Consider the following 24,960-nt stretch of genomic DNA (forward strand, 5'->3'; position numbering starts at 1 on the left):
GTAATATGAAAAACTGACAGATCATGAAGAAAGGAGTAGTGGCTTCCAGTCTTTTGTAAACTTTGGAAACATTTCTTTAAAAACGATTTTAGAAAAAAGTCCACAAAATAAAAACAAATAGAGCTGATCTGACTAAAAGGTAAGGATGAAGTAGCTCTTCTCCTTCAAATTAGTCTTCCTGTGCTTGCTACCTAGAATACAACCCCTTTCCCTCCAGTCTCCTCCCGCCCCTCCCCCCCGACACTAGTCCTTAAAGAACTTGTGGAGAAATACCATGAAAAGGCAAAACCAGAGTAACAAATCACTTTATCTAGATTAATTAGATACCCATTTTTAAATATTTACCAGGTAGAAATTTACCACAATAAAGTTCATATTCAGGTTCTTAATATAAAACAAAAAGAAAAAAGTACATCAATTAAAATTTTCAAAGTACACAACATATAAATTCTAAATACACTAAATACTAAAGTACTTAGAAATCAGCTGGGGTTTTTTTTGTTTTTTTTTGTTTTTTTGTTTGTTTTGTTTTGTTTTTTGTTTGTTTGTTTTTAAGGAATCATGAGTTCCTATTATTGGGAAAAGCAGAAAACAGTCAATGCAGTGAAATGCTGTTAGTCTCCAAACACTACACTTCTTACAAGAACAAAATGACTGACGAGTCTAATGTTACCAACAAACTTCCTCCCTCTTGTTTGGGAAACCAACAGATAGCTTATTCACAGATGTTTGGCATGACTTACCATAGTCTTTCACCTTGAAAAATCTTACACAACAATAAAACTAGGAAAGGAAAGGCTTAGTTGATCTATTAGCAGGCCAATGTAATGACATAAAATATTTCACTAAGCATTTATATGTACAAACACATCGAATTTTCTTTACTCAATTATATTTTCAAATATACAGTGAACTGTGATCACATTTCACATAAAATGTTCTCAAAACCACTGATAGGATCTCTTCTAACCAAAAACTAATGTGTCAGACAGAAAGGTAATTTCATGATTCATAACTAGAGATATAAATGTTTAAATAATACAATATTTTATGTCCTTCACCCTAAACTTTATTTTACTTAAATTCTACTATAGTTTACTTAAATAATACTAAAAAAGTACTGTTGAAGTTTGTAACCAATCAAAAGTAATGTCTTTTGTTCTCTGCATATCCATGAAGGCTGAAAAAACAATACACAATTAACCCAAGATATTCTACTTGAAGCATTTTAAGGGCCTTAAAATCTATTAATAAAAATAAAGTCCAGCTGGGCTGGGCCTTAATTTTATCATTTCAGAGGTAACAGAGCAGGAAACATATGTTTGACCTTTGCAATCATCAATGTTTCAAACAATTCCTCTCCCATTGTAATTACAAAAATGTAATAATGTAGCTCCTATAATGCATACATGTATACATATATTCCTAAATAACTTTAAGTTCTTAAATTAAATGTTTTTCTACAAGATAGCACTTTCCTTTTTTCTGAAGAAAATCTCTATTCATATCTGAAAGAAACATATACTTTGCAAAATTTGCCTGTTCACTGAAGAACTTAAGGAGACAGTTAAATAAAAAACAAACAAAAAAAAGCAGCCAAACATTAAGATGTAACAACGCTAGGTGAGAAAAAAACAATTTCACGACTATAGGAAAGAAAACCTTGAATACAGTTTTAAAATACCAGTTTCTGAAAAGGTAGAACTCAAATAAGAATAAAGTATTTCAGTAAATATTTCAATTTACCATTTTACAGGTCTTTGTCTAATGCTTAAAGCATTTTATTTGTGAGCTCTGGTGTTTTTAAAAGAAATAACAAACACTGACTTATTCTAACTCTTCTTTTAAAGAATAAGAGATTAATTTCAAGTAGATTTCCTTTAGCTTCTAACTTAAGTAGGCAACGATTTCCAAAAGCCATCTTGGTATTTTTTATAAGTATTTTAAATAATACTGATAAGTATTTGATAATTAAAGTGATATATCACATAATAATAAATTTAGAATAAAAATATTCATCTCAAAGACATTATCTACATTTGTGTACACTTAAGATACCATTTTTTCATTGTAACTGCAAAATAATACAGGATAATTTTTCACTACAAATAAAAAACAATTTAAAGATAGGATTATGTTTAGAATGTACTTTTGAAGAGACAGGATAAAATAACTTATAATAAAACAGAGCTATAAAATGTCAAAAAAATATAAAAGAAATTGCACTTACATCCATAGCTCTCTTAATAAAAGGTATCTGTGTGCCACTGTCCAGATCTTCATTTATAATAAGCCTTCTAGCCCACTGACCTGCCCTGACAACACCACTACCATGAATTAAAACCATCAGTTTCTGTGGATTTGTCAAAGCATCCTCACTCATAAAGATAAAACTCTTTGGTTCACTCTCAGTGGCATCTACCTGTAATTAAAAAAAATTAAGTAATAAATAAATGTTTTCTGATCAAGCAAAGGCATAAATGAGAAAACAACTCATAGCTACCATAAATTATAGAATGGCTATTCCAGAATTATAAAAGTAAAAACCTTTAAAAAAATTAAAATATTCATTATTTATTAGAGATTAACAATTACACATGAAGTGGGTGAGCATAAAAGACATGACAGTAATATGCAAACGAATATTTGAAATATATCTCTCTATATTATAGGTTTGGTATTATAATACAAATGAGAATAACTGATTTTTTTTTAAAGCTTCCTATGGTCTAGATACTATGGTAAATGTTTGTCTCAATCACAATCTCATTAAGGTTGTACTATTATTATACTCGTTTACAGATAAAGAAATTGAGGCCTAAGGAGTTTAAATAACTTGCCCCAAATCACACAGCTAGTGAGTCTATAATTCTATCACAGAAGTATATTGCACCTATAATAGAAAACAGAAAAACCCAATAGGATGATATACCTATTGGAAAATCACATATTACCCAGGAATACTACTAAGTTTTTAAAAGGGGAGAGAGGGAACTATTTAAAAATTCAATCACCTACTATTCTATGTCACTGGCCTTTGAAATTTTCTTCAGAATGTGAACACAGGCTCATATAACAATTATTTTCTGAAGGAATGTTATTTATGTATTCCTATAACCTTATCGACTAGAAATGGAAGCTCTTGTGCAGATGACAGAGCCAGAAGCTAAAGTCTAGGTGCCTGGTCATATACATCCTCAAATAAAGAAGGTCAATCCACATACTATATAATGAAACAGCTCTTCACTTATCAATATTAGATATTCATAAATTTATGAAACTAAAAAATAGACAAAAACTCTGGACACCAAAAAAAAAAATGTCCTAGATTCTAAATGTTCCCAGTCGCTATTCCTGGGAAGAGAAAAATATTAAAATTTCTCTAATTCTAAAACAGACTGGTAGCCATTTGTGTAAACAGCACAAAGAGCAATTATTTCAGCAAGAAGAGCACAGCCACAGGGCTGGAAAAAATCCCTTCCTCAGTGAAGCCTTTCCTGACCACCCTATTTTAAATATCTCCCCGAGAATTCTCTAGCCCCATTCTGTTTTATTTTCCTTCATAGTACCTAGCACAGTCTAATATATTGCATGCTTTACTTTATATATGTATTGTAATTGTTTATTAACCATCTTCTCCCACCACTAGAATGCAAGTCCAGGAAGGCATGGACTTTTCTGTTTGGATCCAGCTACATTCACAATGCCTAAAAGACAGGCTGGCACATTGTAGGCACTCAGTAAATAAAGGAATGAATAAACTTTTGGAATAAGGAATGTTATCAAGCATCACCAGTGACCTCCTTTAAATAAAAGGTATTTAACTAAATAATGAGTCTTCTTATTATAATACTTGCCTGATTCAGAAAGCATATATGGAGATGAAAATGATATATGACTATAAGAAATTTTAAAAGAGTTACACAATGCTAAGAATTGAAAAGATATAACTGTGGGGGTGCCTGGTGGCTCACTTGGTTAAGCGTCCAACTTCAGCTCAGGTCATGATCTCACAGTTTGTGGTCTGAGCATCGCATCAGGCTCTGTGCTGACAGCTCAGAGATTGGATTCTGCTTTGGATTCTGTCTCCATCTCTCTCTGCCCCTCCCTCACTCACGCTCTGTCTCTCAAAAATAAACATTAAAAAAATTAAAAAAAAAAACGTAGCTGTATATTAGTAGCAATTAAGTATGCAGGAACAGAAGTATGAAGTGTCAAGCAGTCACATTAGCTTCTCTTGCATGCAATGTCCAGATTATGATGCTGACAGCAGGTCTGACTGAAGTGAGAGGAAGGGAAGTAGATGAGAGATGGAGAAAACCAAATGTGAGAAGAAAATTCCTTTTTACCAAAGAATGTTATATAAAAAGAGAGGAATCACTCGTTAAAATGGCTTTTTTAAAAAAGGGAAGTGGTAAGAAGAAAAATTAAACAGCAAAGCTGTCAGTGTATAATAAAACAGAGGTCAAAGAGGTTCCCAGTCATTCATTTACCAAAGAGTATGCCTAAATGTGCACAAATAAAATACCTCTTAAAATCATTGAGGCCTTAACGGATCCTGGAATGGCTATGGAAATGGACATCTGTTTATCTTAATAGAAAAAACAAACAAATAAAAAAAAAAACCCAAACTCTAAAGCTATAGACTTTCTAGTAGGTTCTGATCACTCTTTCTCTCTTTGACTAAGTACCCTGTTAACAAGGAACTGAGTCAACTTTTTAAGCAATGGAATGTTGGCACTTTAAATTCCACAGTAATCACTTGAAAACTGGAAGAGTGCTTATTTTCAGAAGATAAAGATGTGTTTTTTATATTACAATGCTGTTCAAGAATATTTAAAGGGCTGCAAATTAAGGTAGCCGTGAATAGATGAATAAAAGTTTTACTGGAACGTGCAGAAGAACTGACTTTAAAAACATGAAAACACCAGAATATTCAGGGGGAAAAAAAAACAATGAAAATGACAAATGTAGTGGTATTAATGATTAAGGAGTAAGAGCAGTATTTGAGATAGTCACTGGCTTATATTCATCTGAATTCAACACAGAATTCTTAAAGTTGGTATCTATAACTTTCTCTATATAAAGTTAGTGCTGAGTTTAAACAGTACAATATCTATATGGTTAAAACATAATTTTCATCATTAGCTTAATTAAGTTTGAAACTGGCTGTTCAGGCCATTGTCTTCAAACAGTGGTAATTCATTAACTGAGCTTTCATTAAGGAGTGCATATAAAAGTCATTCTAGTGCACTACCTCACTTTATTGACCAATCAAATTCAAAGACCAACTGATCAGTGAGAACAATTTTTAGCAGTTAACCATTCACTTTAGGATACTCATGAACCCCACTAATTGTGATGATTATTTAAATATGACTGAATAAAATGAACAAAAATTTATAATCAAGTTACTAATTTATGTAATCTAAAATTCTATACAAGTGTGAGACACTACAATTGAGAATAATGTGTACATGAAAATATATGTAGGGTAGGGAGTAAACATAATACATGATCATAATTTTTACCATCAGATCATGGGTTTCCACAGGGTGTTGTTATTTATGAAAAGAGAAAAAAGGGAAGAAAAGAGAAGAGTCTCTCTTTCCTTATTAAATAGTTCTATAAAACTAAAACTTAGTTCATCATCAGAGAAAAAAAAAACTTTGGTGCTATTCCTATAATAAAAAGAACAACTCTGATACAAAACAAAACAAAACAAAACAAAACAAGACACTTTCAATGCTGGCTTTGGGATTTAAGAGAACTCAGGAGAAAATAATTACACAAGAAAAATTTCACAACTATACAAAATATATGACGACAATTTGAGGAGAGATATTAATTTCCTAAAACAAACCAAAAAACTTTGGTTTCTTTTCAGTTCATGAAATCAGGAAATCTTTGCTAACCAAAAATGGACATGACACTTACTATACGTCTCATTTAGTGTAAAGCTTTTTCTATGTTAATTAGCTTTATAGTCTAAATTTAAATGAGAGGAAAATAATCAGATCTATAAAACAAAGTCTTCTTAAACCTCATCCCAGGCTTTCTATAAATAAAATAGTAAAACTTAATCATATAACATAATCTATAGGCCAAATATCTTCTGATTTCTCCTGGAAATCTAAGGGACAGAAGTGAGTTTAAAAGTTCCGTGTAACTGCAAGTATTGCAGAGTTAAATGACTCAATATTAATTGTGTTGTAACAATAAATAAACCTAAGTCTCTTTAAATATCATTCTTCAGAAACTTTGAAAGAAATAAAATTAACAAGAAAGGTAGACTGAACAAAAGGAAGAAAAGTTTCCAAATAAATGAGGGTTAGTGTAGCTATTGCACAGAATGATATATTATTCACTAGTACATCACAAGCACTTGGAACAGTGCCCAGCACCTAAAAGACACTTAAACAAATATTTGTTGAATAAAATAATAAATGATTAGCATTGTGACCTAGCATTTTAGCTTGCTTATGTAAAACTAAATATAAGATAGATTTTCCTTTTAAATATTGAAGTATGAATTAATTTGTGAGGATAAATATTAAGAAATCCTCAAACGCTCCAATTCATAGAGTAACATTATCCAAGGAATTTAAAAATCTCATGCAAAATTTCATGTAAACAAAGTAATTATATGCACAGTTTTGTGCCTTAAATTAATTATTCATTAAGCCTTCCAGATTTTTATATATCATAAAATCAGAGAGTTGTCAGCAATATCAAGGATCATGTAATCTAGTACCACCATCATTTCACATATAAGATAACTATTTCTTCAGTTTTTTGCTTACTATTTCAGGTTTTACATTAAAACACTTTTTTGCAAATTTGATATTGAGAACAAATCTCAAACTTTTTCACTATAAAATGGCAAAATGTACAAAATTTGAAAAGAATGCTCTCAAAAACCAGGAAGCATGAGGAATGAATTTGGGAATATCCAGAGGAAATAACATGGACATAAAAATATAAACAATCAAGAAATATTTAAAGAGATGGTGTATTTGTAGTACAACAATAAGTACCTTAGTTTACTTCAAATATGTAAGTAAAAATAAATTATATAAATTAAACGAGAACGGGCAGATGGGGTAGTCCTTTTAAATGCATCACCTTTTTCAAAAAAGTCTGGTTATTAGTATTTTTTGCCTCTACATTTAAAAGTACTACTTTCAAAGAACTATTGTGCACAATGAAATGCGGTATACAGATGTATTTAATATTATCATTATCAATATCAACATATTAGAACCTTAACATTTAAACTTACCACAGTTAAACTAATATAACCATTTTCTCCTGAATTGAAAACTAACTCATTTGGAAGTTTAAGCATTTTTAAAAACAGGACTTACTGGTATAGAGATTTTTTTCAAATTACAGTCCTTTTCCAGGAGCTCATATACATATTTCGTGATGATCTAGGTAGGGGGGGAAAAACACATTAAGATGTAATGTCATCCATTATCAAAACCCACATGAATTATTATGTTATTACTCTGAATGAGTTTCTATCTTTGAATGTTTTCCCTCCAGTTTTATTGAGAAATAATTGACATGCATCTCTGTAAGTTTAAGGCATTACAGCATGATGGTTTCATCTACATATACTGTGAGATGATTACAACAGGTTCAGCTATCCTCCAACTTCTCATGTAGATAAAACAAAAAGAAAATAAAGAACAAAAATTTTAAAAAGGAAAAAAACTTTCTCCTTGTGATGAGAACCCTTAGGATTTATTCTCTTAAAAACTCCTCTATGTATCCGACATAGTGATCATGTTGTACACTACATCCCTAGTACTTATTTCATAACTGAAAAGTTTTGATACTAAATTTGGAGACTTCTTACTGATTACCTGTGATGGCATACTTCTTGCTGCTGTGTGAATAACTGTGAACCTTAATACTAAAATTTAGGGCCACTTAATATAAACTCACAAAAATATACAAGGACTTTCTGCTTTTCAAGGCAATACTCTGCTTTTTTCAGTGTTTCTAGAACCTATTTCCCTACAATTTCCAGATAGGAATAGTATCTGATTTGTATTTCCATATAGGAATTTGCATGTTGACTAAATTCTAACACCTCTTTTGTATTTACTGAATCAAAAAGTAAAAGGTCAGAGGTATTCTAAACAAAAAAAAAAGGAAAATTATTCCAGAAAAATCTGGCACCAATTAGTATTATTGTTTGCAGCAGGCAGAAACACAGTTCCCCAAAGATGTCCACACTCTAACTCCGGAAACCTATTCATATTTTATGTTACATGGTAAAAGGAACTTTGCAGATATGATTAAGGTGAAGGACCAGAGATGGGGAGATTTTCCTGGATTATCCAAATTGGCCCAATCTAATCCTTTAACTCCTTAAAAGTGGAAGATCATAGAAGAAGAAAGGGATGTAAAGTGAAAAGACCTTGAATGGTCATTGCTGGTTTTGAAGTTGGAGGAAGGAGACCATAACCAAATGTGGTGGCTTCTAAAAGGCACGATAACCTTTAAACAGCCAGTAAGAAAACAAGACCTCAGGTCTGTATTTACAAGGAACTGAATTCTGCCAACAACTCAAATAAGCAGTAAGTGGATTCTCTCCTAGAGCCTCCAAAAAGGAATATAGCCTGTGCATACCTTGATTTCAGTCTGGTGACAATCATACTGGACCTCTGACCTACAGAAGTAGGAGGTAGTATATTTGTGTGGTTTTAAGCCATTGAATTCACAGTAATTTGTTACCACAAAACTAGAAAGCTAATGTACTATTTCTATGAAGAACAGGAAAGAGAATGAGGAAAGAGATGCTGAGTAAAAGCAATGATTTAATAGATTTCAATGGTCATTTTAAGGAGTGTCGTTCCCTCAAAAAAAAAAATCTTTAATCATCTATGCACAATATCTCAGAGGATAATTTTAGTAGCAACATAATTAAAAATCAAATTTTATGAAGCAAAATAAGAAGATGATTTTTTTTTTAGAAAATTAAGATGTCTTGAAGGAGGTCAAAATCCTTTCTTCTATGTATATGTATTAATTCATTTTGAAAGAGTATAGTAGATGCATGCTAGAACATCGCTTCCTTGACTAATAATGATAATTTCAAACACTACAACACTCACTATACTAGAATGAGGCAGTAATTAATAGTTACTAATCAAATAGTATTCCCATATCTTAATGTAGTAGTTAAAATTATGTTCATTATACTGTTACCCGAAGGCAGCAGTGTTGTAAACTGGAAAAAATAAACTAAAAATATGTAGGGTCAGACAAAAGTATGTATGAAGTCATATAATGCTCTGCCACTTCAAGAAAAATAACTGAGATTAGCTAAAATGAGTAGCTTATAATTTCCAAAAATTTCCTATTACTTATGAATCACAAAAGATCCTTACATTTAAAGCAATAATAAAAACAATTAAACTTAGTTCAAACCCAAATGACTTCTACCACTAAGCAAAATACTTCAGAGATGTAATTTGAGAATTCAATAATTAAACTATTTCAGCAGTTCATACCTTAAGTCAATATGAAATACAATATTACAATTAATTCTCAACTTTCCTCTACACCATAATATAAAACAATTCAAACACTAGCTTAAGAATTAAAAACAGTAGGGGTACAGCCTTAAAGACAGAGTCTCCAAACTTTCGTGAATTTTATTTCTAGGAGCCCTACTAGGTTCTCTCTGTGAAGACTAGAGAAAAATCCCTTTCTGCTTCTAGCAGTGTGTAAGGGAAAAGTAATCATTTAAAAATATTCTAGACCTTTCTGTCTTCCTTAATAAGGCCTGCCCATAAGAGAAACTATTTTACCAGAGCCTAATTGACATGAGGGAAGGGAAATGCCCAATTCAGGCTCCCTCAAAGACTGAGACCTAATGAAGAATAGAATATTTCCTCCCACACCTCACTACATGATCCTCAGATCTGTAGTGTTCCTATAAAATAACAGGGAGTTATAGCTAAAGAACTGTAGGAGTCACACCCTATTTAAGGTCTCTAGGAAAACTCAAAGAAGGAAGATAGAAACTAAGAAGAGGAAATTTTAGCCTTGGACATGAGAGCTATATAGCAAATAGAAAACACAACCTAACTCTTAGCCAGATAAACATAAAACTTCAAACTAATGATCCATCTACCAAAGTTCCTTTTACCCAAAACAGCATGCCCAGCTTTCAACAAAAAATAACCAGCCATAATAAAAGACAAAAAGAAACAGTCTGAAGACATAAATCTAGCATCAGAACCAGACTCAGGGCAGAAAATTTGGAATTATCAGACTTAGAATTTAAAACAACTATGATTACATGCTGAAGAATTTACTGGAAAAAGTGGGCAACATAAAAGAATAGGTAAATATGTAAGCAGAGAGATGGAAACTCTAGGAAAGAATAAAAAATAAATGCTAAATAAAAAACACATAACAAAAATAAAGAATGCCTTTCATGCACTCATCAATAAATTGGACATGGCTGAGGGGGAAAAAAAAAAAAAAAGAATCAGAGTTTCCAGATATGTCAATAGACAGTTCCAAAACAAAAATGTAAAGAGAAAAAAAAAAAAAAAAAACAATGAAAAAGTGGAACAGTTTATGTGAGTGGGACAACTGTAACAGGTTTAACATATGTATAATGGGAATACCCGAAGGAGGATAAAAAGAAAGGAATAAAAGAACTATGTGAAGTAAAATAATGGCTCAGAATTTCCCAAAGTTAATGACAGACACAAAACCACAGATCCAGGTAGTATAGAGAACTCCAAAAAAGATAAGTACCAAAAACAATAACTAGTTTTATCATATTAAAACTACACAAAACCAAATACAAAGAGAGTATCGGGAAAGAAGGTACACCAGGGACAAGGGGGATTCGGAGAAGTGGGGAATGTGGGGGAATTTAGCTACAGAAGAAAAAGGGTAAGAATTACATCACACTTCTCTTAGAAACAATGTAAGCAAGAGGACTGAAATATTGAGTGTTGAAAGAAAAAACCCATCAATCTAAAATTCTGTATCCAATAAAATCATGCTTCAAAAATGAAAGAGAAATAGACTTTCTCAGACAAAAAAAAATTGAGGGAATTTTTTTGCAAGTAGAACTGCCTTGCAAAACACACTATAAGAAATTATTCAGAGGGAAAGAAAATTATATAGGTCAGAATGTACCTAAAGAAAGGAATAGTATGAGAGAAAGAACCAATAAAGGTAAAATATACTTTTTAAAATTTTCTTATTCTTAATTGATCTAACAGATAACAGTTTGTGCAAAATAACAGCTAGAATGTATTTTGTGATTATAGCTTATAGAAAAGTAAAATGAATGACAGCAAGGTTATTAGTTACAGGAGGCAGAAACTGAGAACACTCTGTTATAAATACTGGCACTACCTGTGAAACAGTATGCTGTTACTTGAAAGAAACAGCAGAAAGAAAAAAATTACTACTGACAATTTTCCTGGATTTCTTTTAATTCCTAAGAAGAAGCCAGATATACAAAAATAAAACCACAATGGAAAAGATAGAAAAATAATTTTAAGACTATATATTCATGAAATTGATTGTTGGCTACCAAGAGAATAATGCTTTCTAAGGAATTAGAGTCTAACTAACTTTTTCTAGCTCAGGGCTAATTGATCTAGAAACTAAACAAAGTTTTAACAAAATGAGGAGGAATGATCAAAGAAATAGACCACAGAAGGAAGGAAAATGAAGTCTGATATACACTCTCAATGAGGTACTTCCAACAGAAAAGATATGTTCACTCTGCAATAAATTTACCTTAGAGATTTATTGAGCAATTGCTGTGTGTTTATAATGTATCTCATACATTTCAGCTTTATTTCTGATCCTTAAACAAGAAGTGAACACTGGTACCCTTTACCACTACAAAAGCACTAAAATTATTCTGGCGGCGTGGGGGAGTACAGTGGGTGACACTGAGAAGCTACCCAGAATACAATTCAGACCCTTTTGGAACTGGACTTAAGAAATTAAGTGAGATGATAAACATATACGACAAGAGATATGACTGGTTAAAAGAGAATTAATATTAATAATTAAGTGAAATTATAAAGTTCACTTTACTAAATTGTAAAGCTTCCATTCTTTCTTACTCTGATGAAAATCCTCTCATTAGCAACAAACTAAATTTGGTCTGATTGACTCACAGCAATAACAATTTTTATTTCACAACTTTATTAAAAATATAAGATAAAAACTTGTCTATTGGGCTTATTAGGAGAGTAAGAACTTCAGCCCAAAACACAAAACGACAAACCTCATAAATTGTTAGTCATATATACCCCTAAAGAGAATAACTAAATGTTAAGAGTATCCTGATTTGAGGTGCAAAGGTAAATAAAATGAACTGAAAGAAAAATTCTGAAAGATTTAACTATATCTCTGCCTCCTGCAATCAAAGAAAACATCAGAAAATAGACTCCATAGGTTACCTATCTGAATTATGAATTAATAAAATTTGAATTTTAAAATGTTTTAAAAGGAACAGCTTTTAAAGAGCCTTAGGCTAATCAACCTGGTAAAAATCTAGTTCTAAATGACAAAATGAAATTAAATGATTTTTACAGTAAAGCAACGGTTTACTCTCAGTTCCTACTTAACATAACGTACATGGTATTTTTATTAAATAGATATTTATAGAACAGTTGAAAACAGCTTAGTTCTACCTAAGCATCTCCTTTTAATATTATTCATTTAATTAGAAAGCTCTGATTTCACAAATAAGTCAAGAGAAGTCAGTGTAGAAGTGTGACTTATAAATGTATCACAAATGTAAAAAAAGTTTGATATTATGAGGTTTTACCATATTGGAAGTTTGACAATATTTTGGAGAGAGAATTTTGCTTTTAACACAATCCATTCTAAATTATATCTATTATGTGTTACTCAGTTCCACTTCGCTTATTAATAAAAATAACACTTAAGCTCCAAGGTGGGGATGTTTTGAGCAAGATGGCAGTGGACTAGGAGAACCCTAGGCTCATCTAGTCCCACAAACACAACTAGATAACTATCAAATCATCCTAAACACCTCAGATATTGATCTGAAGATTAACAGAGCAAACTCCACAATTAAAGGGAGAAAAGAGGCCACAATGAAGATGTGTGTTCATCAAAAGAAAAAGAAAAACAAAACAAAACAAAATTTAATTAAGAATAAAAAACTCCATGGCTTTTAAGAAATCAGTCTTATTCTGTTTCTAAACAAATAAAGTGCAATTGGTAGGGAATTTTAGCTCTAAGCAATGACTTGACTTAGAACATGTTGTCCCCAAAACAGAAAGTTAGAAATATTCAATGCAACTTTTACTTTTAGGGCTCAAAAATGGATAGCTTTATTTGGGCATAAAATTCTAGATCCATAATTATTTTCTCTGGTATTTTCCGGTTTTCATAGTTGCAGTGAAAACTTCTGCTATAGGTCTAATTGAGCTTGTCGGTAATCAGGCTTCATTCTCTGGTTTCTTTTATAATGTTCTCTATGTCTTTCAGGGACTTCAGATTCACTACCATGTCTAGGTGTGAATTTTGTCTTATTAACCTTCTTGAGGACTCAGTGTACTTCCTGAATCTTTCACCAATTCAGAATACTACCTCTTTAAGTCTTATTTCCTCTACTTGATTACATTCCTTGAGAATAAAGACTATAGCTTGCACTTGATTATACCTCACACAAAAGTGGGATTAGGTACCCAATAATCTTTTGATTTTTATTTTTCTCTAATTATTCACTACTGAAATAGCAGAAACAAGCCTAAAAAAGAGAACCCTGTAACCCAGTTGACTACTCATTTATCCTCCCAATTCTTTCTGGGGATTTCTTAGTCTCATAAATTTCAGACTAAAATATTTGATACAATACACATGGTGTTCTCAGATTTTAAGGTGAAAAACAGTAGCTAATATGAATAAGATAGAGTTTAATTTGGGGCATTTTATAATATTGTATTTGCTGTTTATTTGCAAAAATATTGCAGCTAAAATTCAGCATGGCTGATTCCAAAGCTAGTTTATGTTATTTTGAGAGTGACTTTTACCACTAGGTAATTTGAGCATCTGTAGTACTTTTATTGTCAGAAACACTGAATGAAATACTACAGTTTCCAGAGTATGCCACTTCTACAGCCCCTCCAGCCTCAACTCCTTCTTAATTACTATCTCTACATCCTCATAGATATAAGATACCTAGTCACTTCATAGTGCTAACTGTAAGAGTGCAATTCAGCATCAGTTTCATGTTACTGGCCTAGGAAGTGGGTAGGAGATTCTTGGCTACCTCTGAGAAAAGTCATCTCCCTTCAGTTTTTGAGGTTGTGGTTTGGTGAATGCACTAAGAGCTTAGTAGAAAGAAATCACCTACAGTTCTCTCCTTTCTAAGGTCTCATTATTCTGTCTTAGGGCTTCACCTGAGCTTTGATTAATTAAAAAATTCTTGATATCAGTATATGCACTTCTATTTGTTGCGTGGCATGTGTGTGTGTATCTCATATATTTTAATATGTATTTAAAATTTACAAATACAATAAAACCTTGGTTTATGAGCATAATTCATTGCGGAAACATGCTTGTAATCCAAAGTACTTGTATATCAAAGTGAATTTCCCCAGAAAAAATAATGGAAACTCAGATGATTCATTCCACAACCCAAAAAATATTCATATAAAAATGATTACAATACTGTAATATAATACAAAATAAAAAAGAAAATACAAAATATACAGAAAAATAAACAAATAACCTGCACTTACCCTTGAGAACCTTTGTGGCTGGTGTGAGGGAAATCAGAGAGAAGAGGGTTATTGTGTAGGATGCCTTTTACTATCACTAATGGATTCACTGCTATCTATTGGCTCGATGGAATCTTTTTCTTTCCTTGCAAGTTTAACAAGGAACCTATCCAATGACAGTTGCTTTTGCCCCCTTTTGAGGATCATGAAAACGCAACATTGTATTGATGATTACCCACAATCCCGGAGAGAGAGAGAGAAGAACCATTGGCTCAGTTGTGATCATGTGACATTCAGCATCACATACTACTTATTATGAAAGACATTGCTCATTTATCTAAAGTTAAAATTAGAAATGTTTGCTCATCTTGCAGAACACATGCAGAACAAGTTACTCGCCATCCAATGTTTTATTGTATATCCATCTATATAGATAAGACGATATAGGTGAATATCTACATGAGTGTATACACACCCAAGCACATATACATACATATGTATATCTTATTTATTTTGATACTGACCTATCTACAGAGACTAAAAACTATCAATATACATATGCATGTATATGCACAGACACAAACACATTTGCTGAGAGACTAAGCAATGACAAAGCCACCAAGGCACAGATCTTGGTGTGTATGTGGCATATTTATGTATGTACACATACGTAAACGTTTTTCTAATAAAAGTAACCAAAGCTCATTGGAGAGAGGGTTGATTCAGAAGCTTGGGCTTTATATGCCATTCTCCATTAGAAGGAACCAAAAATCCTAAGAGAAGAGGTTGATTTCGGGTTTGGTGGACAGAAAATTGAAATCTGAAAAAAAGGGGTTTTTTTTGTACCAAAAAGTAGGTTATACTGAAACAGCAATGAATAAATGTTAAAAGAACACAAAAAACTGCTTGACAAGAATCCTTCTGGCCAAATGTGGAATGATTTGGACGTTAGAATGATGACAACAACAGAGTATACAGCTCACTGAATAAGAATCTATGAGTCTGTAATAATATAAAGAACTGAATGAATAAAGTAAATAAAAAAATAAAAAGCTCTTTTTATTATTATTTCTTATTTATTAAAAAAAATTTTTTTTAAGTTTGTTTATTTTTGAGACAGAGAGAGACAGAGCATGAACGGGGGAGGGGAAGAGAGATAGGGAGACACAGAATCGGAAGCAGGCTCCAGGCTCTGAGCCATCAGCCCAGAGCCCGACGCGGGGCTCGAACTCACGGACCGCGAGATCGTGACCTGAGCTGAAGTCCGACGCTTAACCGATTGAGCCACCCAGGCGCCCCATATTATTTCTTATTGAGAGAGAGAGAGAGAGAGAGAGAGAGAGAGAGCGCACATGCAAGGTGGGGAAAAGGCCAGAGGGAGAGAGAATTTAAGCAGACTCTACACTCACCATGGCGTGTGGAGCCTAATGTGGGTCTTCATCCCACGACCCTGGGATCATAACCTGAGCCGAAATCAAGATTGGGCACCCAACTGACTCAGCCACTTAAAAGAAAGCCCTTTTCTTATGTAGAATGCCAACATATATAGGAGAAATCATGGAAATTAAAAAACATCAGTAGATGCTAAAATTAATAGGTCAAAGTTTCATAAGGAAGATAGTCTCAAGTATCTGTCCAAAAAGTACTTATTTACAGAGAGAAAAATGATAATAACATATGGTATGATCTAACAGACATCACGAGTATCAGAGCAACCAAAAAAAAATGTACTCTTTTTTTAAAAATTTGAATATAGTTGGCATATAATATTAGTATCAGGTGTACAGCATAGTGATTCAACATTTATATATATTTTGAAATGTTCAGCACAATGTCTACTCAATATCTGTCACCGTATAATGTTACTACAAGATTACTGACTATATTCATTCATTCAAAATCATGCACTCTTGATATCATACACGCAGGACAAAAAGTCACTTCCAGGGTACTTCTGTCAAAAATGCATAATCTGAATGTAATCATGAGAATACATATGACAGCCTGAACTCTTCAAAAAAATATCAACGTCAAGAAATATAAAGAAAGGCTAAAGAATGGTTCCATAGTAAAAGAGAATAAAGGGACATAACAATTAAATGCAGTGTGCAAACCTGGATTTGATCCTGGACTTGAAAATTAGCTATCAAGTACATTATATAACAACTAGCAAAATTTAAACGTGGCCTGTAGACTGCATTATACTGAATCAAAACAAAAAAATTCCCAAGGCGCCTGGGTGGCTCAACTCGTCAAGCATGTGACTTCAGCTCAGGTCATGATCTCATGATTTGTGGGTTCTAGCCTTGCCTGGGGCTCTGTGCTGACAGCTCAGAGCCTGGATCCTGCTTCGGATTCTGTGTCTCCCTCTCTCTCTGTTCCTCCTCTGCTCATGCTCTGTCTCTCAAAAATAAATAACTTAAAATAAAAAATTTCCTGATTCTGCTAATTGCACTGTAGTTATCAAGAGAATGTCCTTGTTCTTTGAAAATATACACAAATGTATTACTAGTAAAAGGGCATGATGTTTCCAACTTACTCTCAAATGGTTCAGAAAAATAATTATATAATATATAATATACATGATTCCTTAAAATCATGCAACTTTTCTGTAAGTGTGAAATTATATCACAACACAAAGCTATTTTAAAATTTCCCAAACTGTTCATATTCCTACTTCAGGTGCTACTGACACTGCATCTATTTTCACAAGTATTTCAACTGAAATGTGGCAGATGACAAATAGGATAACAACAATTTGCTTTCATTAAAACATTTTAATTTCTTGAAATGTTATGACAAGACCACAACTATACTATATGGGGATAATTTTCATCCATTACTGCTTGTCAAAATCAAGGACTCAATGGAGTAAGTCTTAAGAGTTTGCTAAGTTTGTGCCACTGCTTATCTCCCACCTCAATTTCTAAAATTCTGTTAACTTCCCCCATTATTCTTTAAACTCAATTCAAATGCTGCCTCTTACTTGAGGTTCTCACTTATTCTGCCAATGAACTCTACCATTCTAATGAAATTTAGTGTTCCATTTTGATTATCTCACATTCTCATTTGCCCACTTAAGTGAGCACCTTAAAAGCAAGAATTATAACCTACTCTACTTTATCATAGCATCAACCACAGGGTAGATGAGCAATATAACAACAATGAAAGAATGAAAAATGATTGGTAGTGATTGCAAACATGTGACTCTTCAGTTTGTCAAGAACCATAAGAAATACAGGACAGGTGAAAATCTGCATATAACTCAAAAGCTGAACTGATATTCGCCTACTATTGACTGGAAGCCTTACCAATAAATAACCCAGTCAGTTCAATAACCCATATTTTGTTATATATATTTTGTACTGTATTCTTACAATAAATTTAGCTAGAGAAGAGAGAATGTTATTAAGGAAATCATAAGGAAGAGAAACTACATTTACAGTACTGTAGTGTATTCATTAAACAAAAAAAATCTGTGGTGGATTCGCACAGTTCAAGACCTGTGTTATTCAAGGGCCAACTGTATTATACTGGGACTCAAAATCATTTAAAATAAAGATCTGACCAGTAAGTCACCTAACGGTTTAAAAAACAACAAAAACTTTTCTCTCTTAATATCCCATTTATCACAACTCTACATTCCGTCCTAGCTCCCTCCTAGGGAGGAAGGAAAAGATGGAGGCAGGGAGGGGTGGAGAGGAGGGAGAGATAGAAGCAGAAGGGATGAGGGAAAAAGGAGGAAGAGAAAAAAACATAAAATTTCTTAATAGTTAAAGTTTAATATTATTCAATAATGTCAGTTTGGTTAGACCTACAAGGGTTCCTCTCACATCTTTACATTAAAGAGACTATGGATGGCAATGAGTTCTATGGAATGAACTAAAGTATATTTACCTCAGGTGCATATCCTCTTAAGTCATAACTATCTCTTAAATTTCACTAAAACTGTCTTCATCTGATTGCTATTTTTCCTCTTAAAAGCTTTTATACTTCATTGTCAGTGGGCACATTCTAATCTTTAGTCCTTTAAGGTAACTGCTTTTTCAGCATATCTTTGAAATAAAATTCATTTCTCCAACTTTCCATTAGCATTCTCTGGAGTTCTAGTCTGTATGCCCAGCTGTCCTTCATTTAGATTAGCTTTAGCTCAGATGCTCTCACATTTTCCTTTTACCCCTTCTACAGAAGAGTCGTCCTTATTTTCTTTTTTTTTTTAATTTTTTTTTCAACGTTTATTTATTTTTGGGACAGAGAGAGACAGAGCATGAACGGGGGAGGGGCAGAGTGAGAGGGAGACACAGAATCGGAAGCAGGCTCCAGGCTCTGAGCCATCAGCCCAGAGCCCGATGCGAGGCTCGAACTCACGGACTGCGAGATCGTGACCTGGCTGAAGTCGGACGCCCAACCGACTGCGCCACCCAGGCGCCCCAGAGTCGTCCTTATTTTCATATTTTCCCCAATAACCGGATTCTTAAATACCTTAAAGAGCAACAGATTTGTAAATGTACCAACTGATATCTCCTCCTAGAGATTTCACGGTCACCTCAAACTGACTATGTTCAAAGTAAATCCATCTATACATATCCAAACTTATTTTCCTCTAGTACATTCATCAACTCCATAAATGGCACCACCATCCACCTAACTGCTCAAGCTGGAAGCCTAGAAATCTTCAGTCCTTCTCCTTCATCCTCTGCTTACAATCAATCAAGTCCCTCAAGCTAAAACTTGAAGAGCTCCACATTTCCTCATTCTACTCTCACCATTCTAGTCCAATGTAGTCTACCAAAAGGTATATCCCTTCCTTAATTAGTTCTGTATCTCCCTTCTGCTATACTTAATAACTACTCCCTTCAAATCCTATTTACTGTTAGCAGGCATATTTCTCATTTAAAAATGCAAATCTGGGAGCACCTGGCTGCCTCAGTCAGTAGAGCACATGACTCTTGATTTCGGGGTCCTGGATATGAACCCCACATTGGATGCGGGGCCTACTTAAAAAGAATAAACAAATATTTAAAAATGCAAATCAGAGGGGCGCCTGGGTGGCGCAGTCCATTAAGCATCCGACTTCAGCCAGGTCACGATCTCGCGGTCCGTGAGTTCCAGCCCCGCGTCGGGCTCTGGGCTGATGGCTCAGAGCCTGGAGCCTGTTTCCGATTCTGTGTCTCCCTCTCTCTCTGCCCCTCCCCCGTTCATGCTCTGTCGCTCTCTGTCCCAAAAATAAATAAAAAAACGTTGAAAAAAAAATTTTAAAAATGCAAATCAGATGACTTCCCAGTGCTATTAGGGTAAGACCCCAATCCTTAGATTGTGCAACAACCTGTGTGATCTGGTACTGCCTACTTCTCAAGTTTCATTTACACTACTCTCTTTCCTCATTTTCTGTCTTATGTAGCCACAGGATTCTTCTGAATTCTCAGGATCTTTTCCAAATCACAACCTTTGCAAACAATGTGGCTTTGCTTGGAATGGTCTTCCTATTCTTTGCTTATTTAGTTTAACATCTTCCTTGCCTGGCCCCCAAACTACCCACACAGGTAAGAATCATGCATTCCTCTTTCCTAACACTTAGATCATTAATGATGTTTTTCCCAAAATACGTCTTTGCCATTAGATTTGGAGCTTTGGAAGAGGAGCAACTACATATATTTGTCTCAGGCTGAATATCTAAAGCCTAACTCATGTAACGGAAACTGAATTATTTTTTGAGTCAACAGCAATAATAATAGCAAACACTCAAACTAACACTCACACTAACCTAAGTTCCTTTAATAAATCTTTATTCCTGTAATCTTCACAGGAACTCTATAAAGAAGGAAACCAAAGCTTTAAAAAGGTTATGTAAGCTACCCATGGTCACATAGCTAAATAAGTTTTGGAGTCTGTATTCAAACCTATGGAATCTGCCTGCCCTAAAGTCTAGAATCTAGTCTGACTTTATATGATACACTGCATGTCCTATGTTACAAAGTCAATAAAGATGTTAAGAGAGAGTGTGATGTAAAACTGAAGTTAAAAGGTTTTAGTAACCTAATACCAGCAGGCAAGAACAGAAACACAAAAGGATGTTTAAAGTGGTGTAAGTCTCTGTGACAGGTAAAATACAAGTAATTTTAATTGTTTAAATTAGACATTCTTTTTTTTTTTTTACATTCACTTGGATGTTTTATTTTTTATGGTGATTTTATTTTTTCCCCTTTTTTAAAGTTAAATTTTTGTTAGTTAACATACAGTACAATATTGGTAACAGGAACAGAATTCAGCAATTCATCACTTACATACAACACCCAGGGCTCATCACACCAAATGCCATCCTTAGTACCCATCACCCATCCAGTCCATCCCCCACCAACCTCCCTCCATCAACCCTGTTTGTTGTCTGTCTTTTTAGAGTCTCTTATGGTTTGCTTCCCTCTCTTTTCTCCTGCCCCTCCCAACTTCACATATGTTCATCTGTTTTGTTTTTAAATTCCACACATGAGTGAAATCGCATGGTATATTAGTCCTTCTCTGATTGACTTATTTCACTTGGCATAATACATTCTAGCTTCATCCAAGTCATTGCAAATGGTAAGATTTCATTTTTTGATAGGTGAGTAATACTCCATTGTATACCACATGTTCTTTATCCATTCATCTGATGATGGACATTTGGGCTTTCTCCATAGTTTGGCTATTGTTGATAATGCTGCTATAAACATTGGGGTACATGTACCCCTATGAATCTGTTATTTGTATCTTTTGGGTAAATACCTAACAGTGCAATTGCTAGATCATAGGGTAGTTCTATTTTTAGTTTCTTGAGGAATTTCCATACTGTTCTCCAGAGTGGCTGCACCAGTTTGCATTCCCACCAACAGTGCAAGAGGGTTTCCCTTTCTCCTCATCGTCGCCAACACCTATTGTTTCTTGTGTGGAGTCCCAGAAAATGAATAGAGAGAAAAAGGAGCAGAAGGTTTATAAGAGAAAATTATACCTGAAAAATTCCATCGTTTGGTGAAAGACACAGACATCAAAATCCAAGAAGCAAAGATAACTCCCATCAAATTCAACAAACCACTTATGAAAGAGACTGAAGAAGACACCAAGAAATAGAAAAACATCCCATGTTCATGGACTAGACGAACAAACATTGTTAAAATGTTTTATTTGAAGACAAACTGTGGTAAATTAGGGATGCCTATTGTAAACCCTAGGGCAATCAACAGTGAAGTCAAACAAAGTGGCAGAGTTAATAGCCAAAAGGAGGTAAAATGGATTAGTACCCAAAACATAATATATTAAGTTAGATTTATTACTTTATTTTTTATTATTTTTTAATGTTTGTTTACTTGTGAGAGAGACAGAGTGTGAGAAGGGGAAGGGCAGAGCAACAGGAAGACACAGAATCTGAAGCAAGCTCCATGCTCTGAGCTGTCAGCACAGAGCCCGACACGGGGCTCAAAGCCACAAACCAAGAGATCATGACCTGAGCTGAATGAAGTCGGACACTTAACCGACTGAGCCACCTAGGTGCCCCTAGAGTTATTACTTTTAGCTAAGGTTTTTCTTAAGATTGAAAGGATGAATTTCTAAAGAAGTCTCTAATATACACCAGTCATTTGCCTACTTCTTTTTGTATAGACATTAATTATACAGTTTCTCCATGTATGAAAACTAAGGGGACTCAGCATAAAGGCATTCTAGAAATTCAATAAAGACCATTCTGCCAAAAAAAAGTCATAGATTCCTACTTAGACAAAATACAGTATTCTTTACAAACCCAAATGTTAATTTTTATCAGTCAGAATGACAATATCAAAAGAATAGGAATGAAAATTTAAATTAAGGCTCAGAGGTAAATCTTAGAGTATGAGATATAACCGTTTCGAATACAATTCAAGACATTTTAAAAGTAGATTTCATTCTGGGAAAGATCTAGCATCAAAAAAATGTTCCTACTTCTAAAAACCATGTAAGAAACTAAAACACCTTTCCAGTGATCCCTAAACAGTTTCAAAAAGTAAACTCTAAAGGATTATATATTAATTTAATGAGTACATGCTAAAGAGATTAGTTGTCAATAAAATACAAAACTTCTTAAACTGAAAAAATATCTTGTATCTTGGCTTGTTAAAAGCAAATGAACTAAAAAAAATTATCTTAAATATATAATATGTAATTTCAGTAATATCTGAAAGCTATTTTATTATATAAAATATTTTGCTTTGGAGAGCCTTACCAGCTGGTACCATTTGCCCAGAGAGACAGCTGTTTTTTAGTTTTCCTATCTCAGCACGTTTCCAACTGTCAGTTCTAACTGTATGCAATCCCATAGTGACAGAATACTTTAAGAGAAATGGCTCATTAACTGTGAATCTACGAAGTCCACTCTCTTCAGTGAATTCAAATTAAATCCACAGACTTGCTAGCTCATAAGAGAATTCCCCATACATCTTTTGTTGTTCTTTTGCACTGTTGACTCAAAGTAAAATATTCACACCATCTACTATAAAATATTTTGCTCAGTCCTATAAATGCACTAATATAAAAAATGTTAGTGAAAGTATATCTTCAAAAATTATGAATTAAAGAGCTATTTTAATAATATAAACATTTCCCAATTCTATTACAATGTAAGTAGTTTACAATTTTGCAGAGAGAGTACTGTGGATAGTAAAGCCCAAATTTGAAATGTATAATAGGTGCTTAGAAAATTCCCAGTAACAACTCTGAGAGAGATATTAAAAGGAAAGAAATAAATAGGATATCTCTTTATTATCTTACAGACTGCATTAATTCCTGACTAAATCTTTCACCTCTTGTCTGTGCCAAGTTTATCTGCCAGCTGTTTTTACTTCCCAGCTGTCAATACTCACACTGTATTTTTCTTTAATATTTCTACCAAATCAACCATTACCAAACATCAGTTGTTTGAGCAAGTTGTCAAGCTCCAGAAGATATCGGGTTCAGCCATACTAGGTATTAGCCAACAAACGTTTTATCAGACACACTACTTGTGCCCCTGAGTTGATTTTAACATTAGCATAGCACAAAAAACAGTTTCTAGGAGCTAGATGGGAAATCAGTATAAATGAACACTAAATATGTTTTCTAAGTACCCGGGGAGAGCTTCAACTAGTTATTCTGCATCCAGTGAGATATTTCAGGACCCTAACCAAACCTCAAAAATACACAAAATCTTTTCACATAGTATACTCTACATACTTTGTAGCAATCAAAACCCAAATTTAATCTTAGGTTTGCAAAACCTAGTATCTGTAAACATTTTCAAAACCTAGTCTTCCCTTTTCCAAGTTATATCTGTTCTAACTCCTAGACAAAGTTACTCTAGAAAAAGGAGTTCAAATGCCCTTGAAATATATCACTTTCTAATTCAAGATTTGATAATCTCATGTAATCAATGAACCTCTGCCTCAGACTATTTCACCTGTAAAAATAGGACAGACACAACTTTCAGCAACTAGAAAATATTTTTAACCGACTTATAGTCAATGACTTTACGCTATTTTTTGCTCAGGTATTCTCTACAACTTTGAATATTGTTATACTGACCCCAAATACTCATTCTGAATAAATTAAGTTCCAGAATCCTATCTAAATTCTATTATCACACTGCAAAATAATCAGAATCCCTCTGCTCTGATCAAACAGTTCACAAATGCCCAAGAAGAGTTCTCAATAGTGTATGTATCTGTATACACACATACGCTTACATATATGAATATGGATATGTGTAGATGCATGAGTGCATTCCCAAAGGAAAAGAGGTTCAAGAAACAATTTGTGCAGTCTTTTCTTTAAAAATTGGAAAAAAAAACCTGACAAATTCATGAAGAAGAATAAAATAAAGAGTGTAATGAGAAGTCCCATCTGCCTATGACATAATAGCCAAGCATGATTTTTTAGAATCTTTTTCCTTTAACTAATTTAACAAAATGTTCTTAAAACCTAGAGAGTATTGAGATGGGGTGGGGGTATCAATTAGCATATATTTTGGAAGTCAAATATAGTTTATTGGTAATAGAACTTACCCTAATTTTCATTTCTATTATTTCTAAAATCCTAATCAATTTTGTGGAAAAGAAGAAAGTAAAAAGATGTACAAGCTTACAGTATATCCATTCTTCTTCTGGCTCATGAAAGATATATTTGTAAAATATTTGTATATAAAAAGATCCCTATATATGTTGCA

General features: G+C 33.4%; 1 protein-coding gene across 12 annotated transcripts in view; it reads right to left on the minus strand.

Annotated features, from left to right (window-relative positions):
• The window catches only part of FAM172A (family with sequence similarity 172 member A), a 427,753-nt gene that overhangs the window by 316,078 nt on the left and 86,715 nt on the right, over positions 1-24,960 (minus strand). For 11 of the 12 annotated variants that reach the window (XM_023258464.2, XM_023258436.2, XM_045040239.1 and 8 more), the window contains 2 exons: positions 7,368-7,433; positions 2,231-2,422 (listed from right to left, as the gene is read on the minus strand). In XM_023258464.2, coding sequence (XP_023114232.1) covers positions 2,231-2,422; positions 7,368-7,433 — 258 coding nt within the window. The remainder of the gene's footprint in view (positions 1-2,230; positions 2,423-7,367; positions 7,434-24,960) is intronic. The other variant, XM_023258451.2, reaches the window with a different exon arrangement.

Source organism: Felis catus, chromosome A1, assembly GCF_018350175.1.
Source record: "Felis catus isolate Fca126 chromosome A1, F.catus_Fca126_mat1.0, whole genome shotgun sequence".
NCBI classification, from domain to species: Eukaryota; Metazoa; Chordata; class Mammalia; order Carnivora; family Felidae; genus Felis; species Felis catus.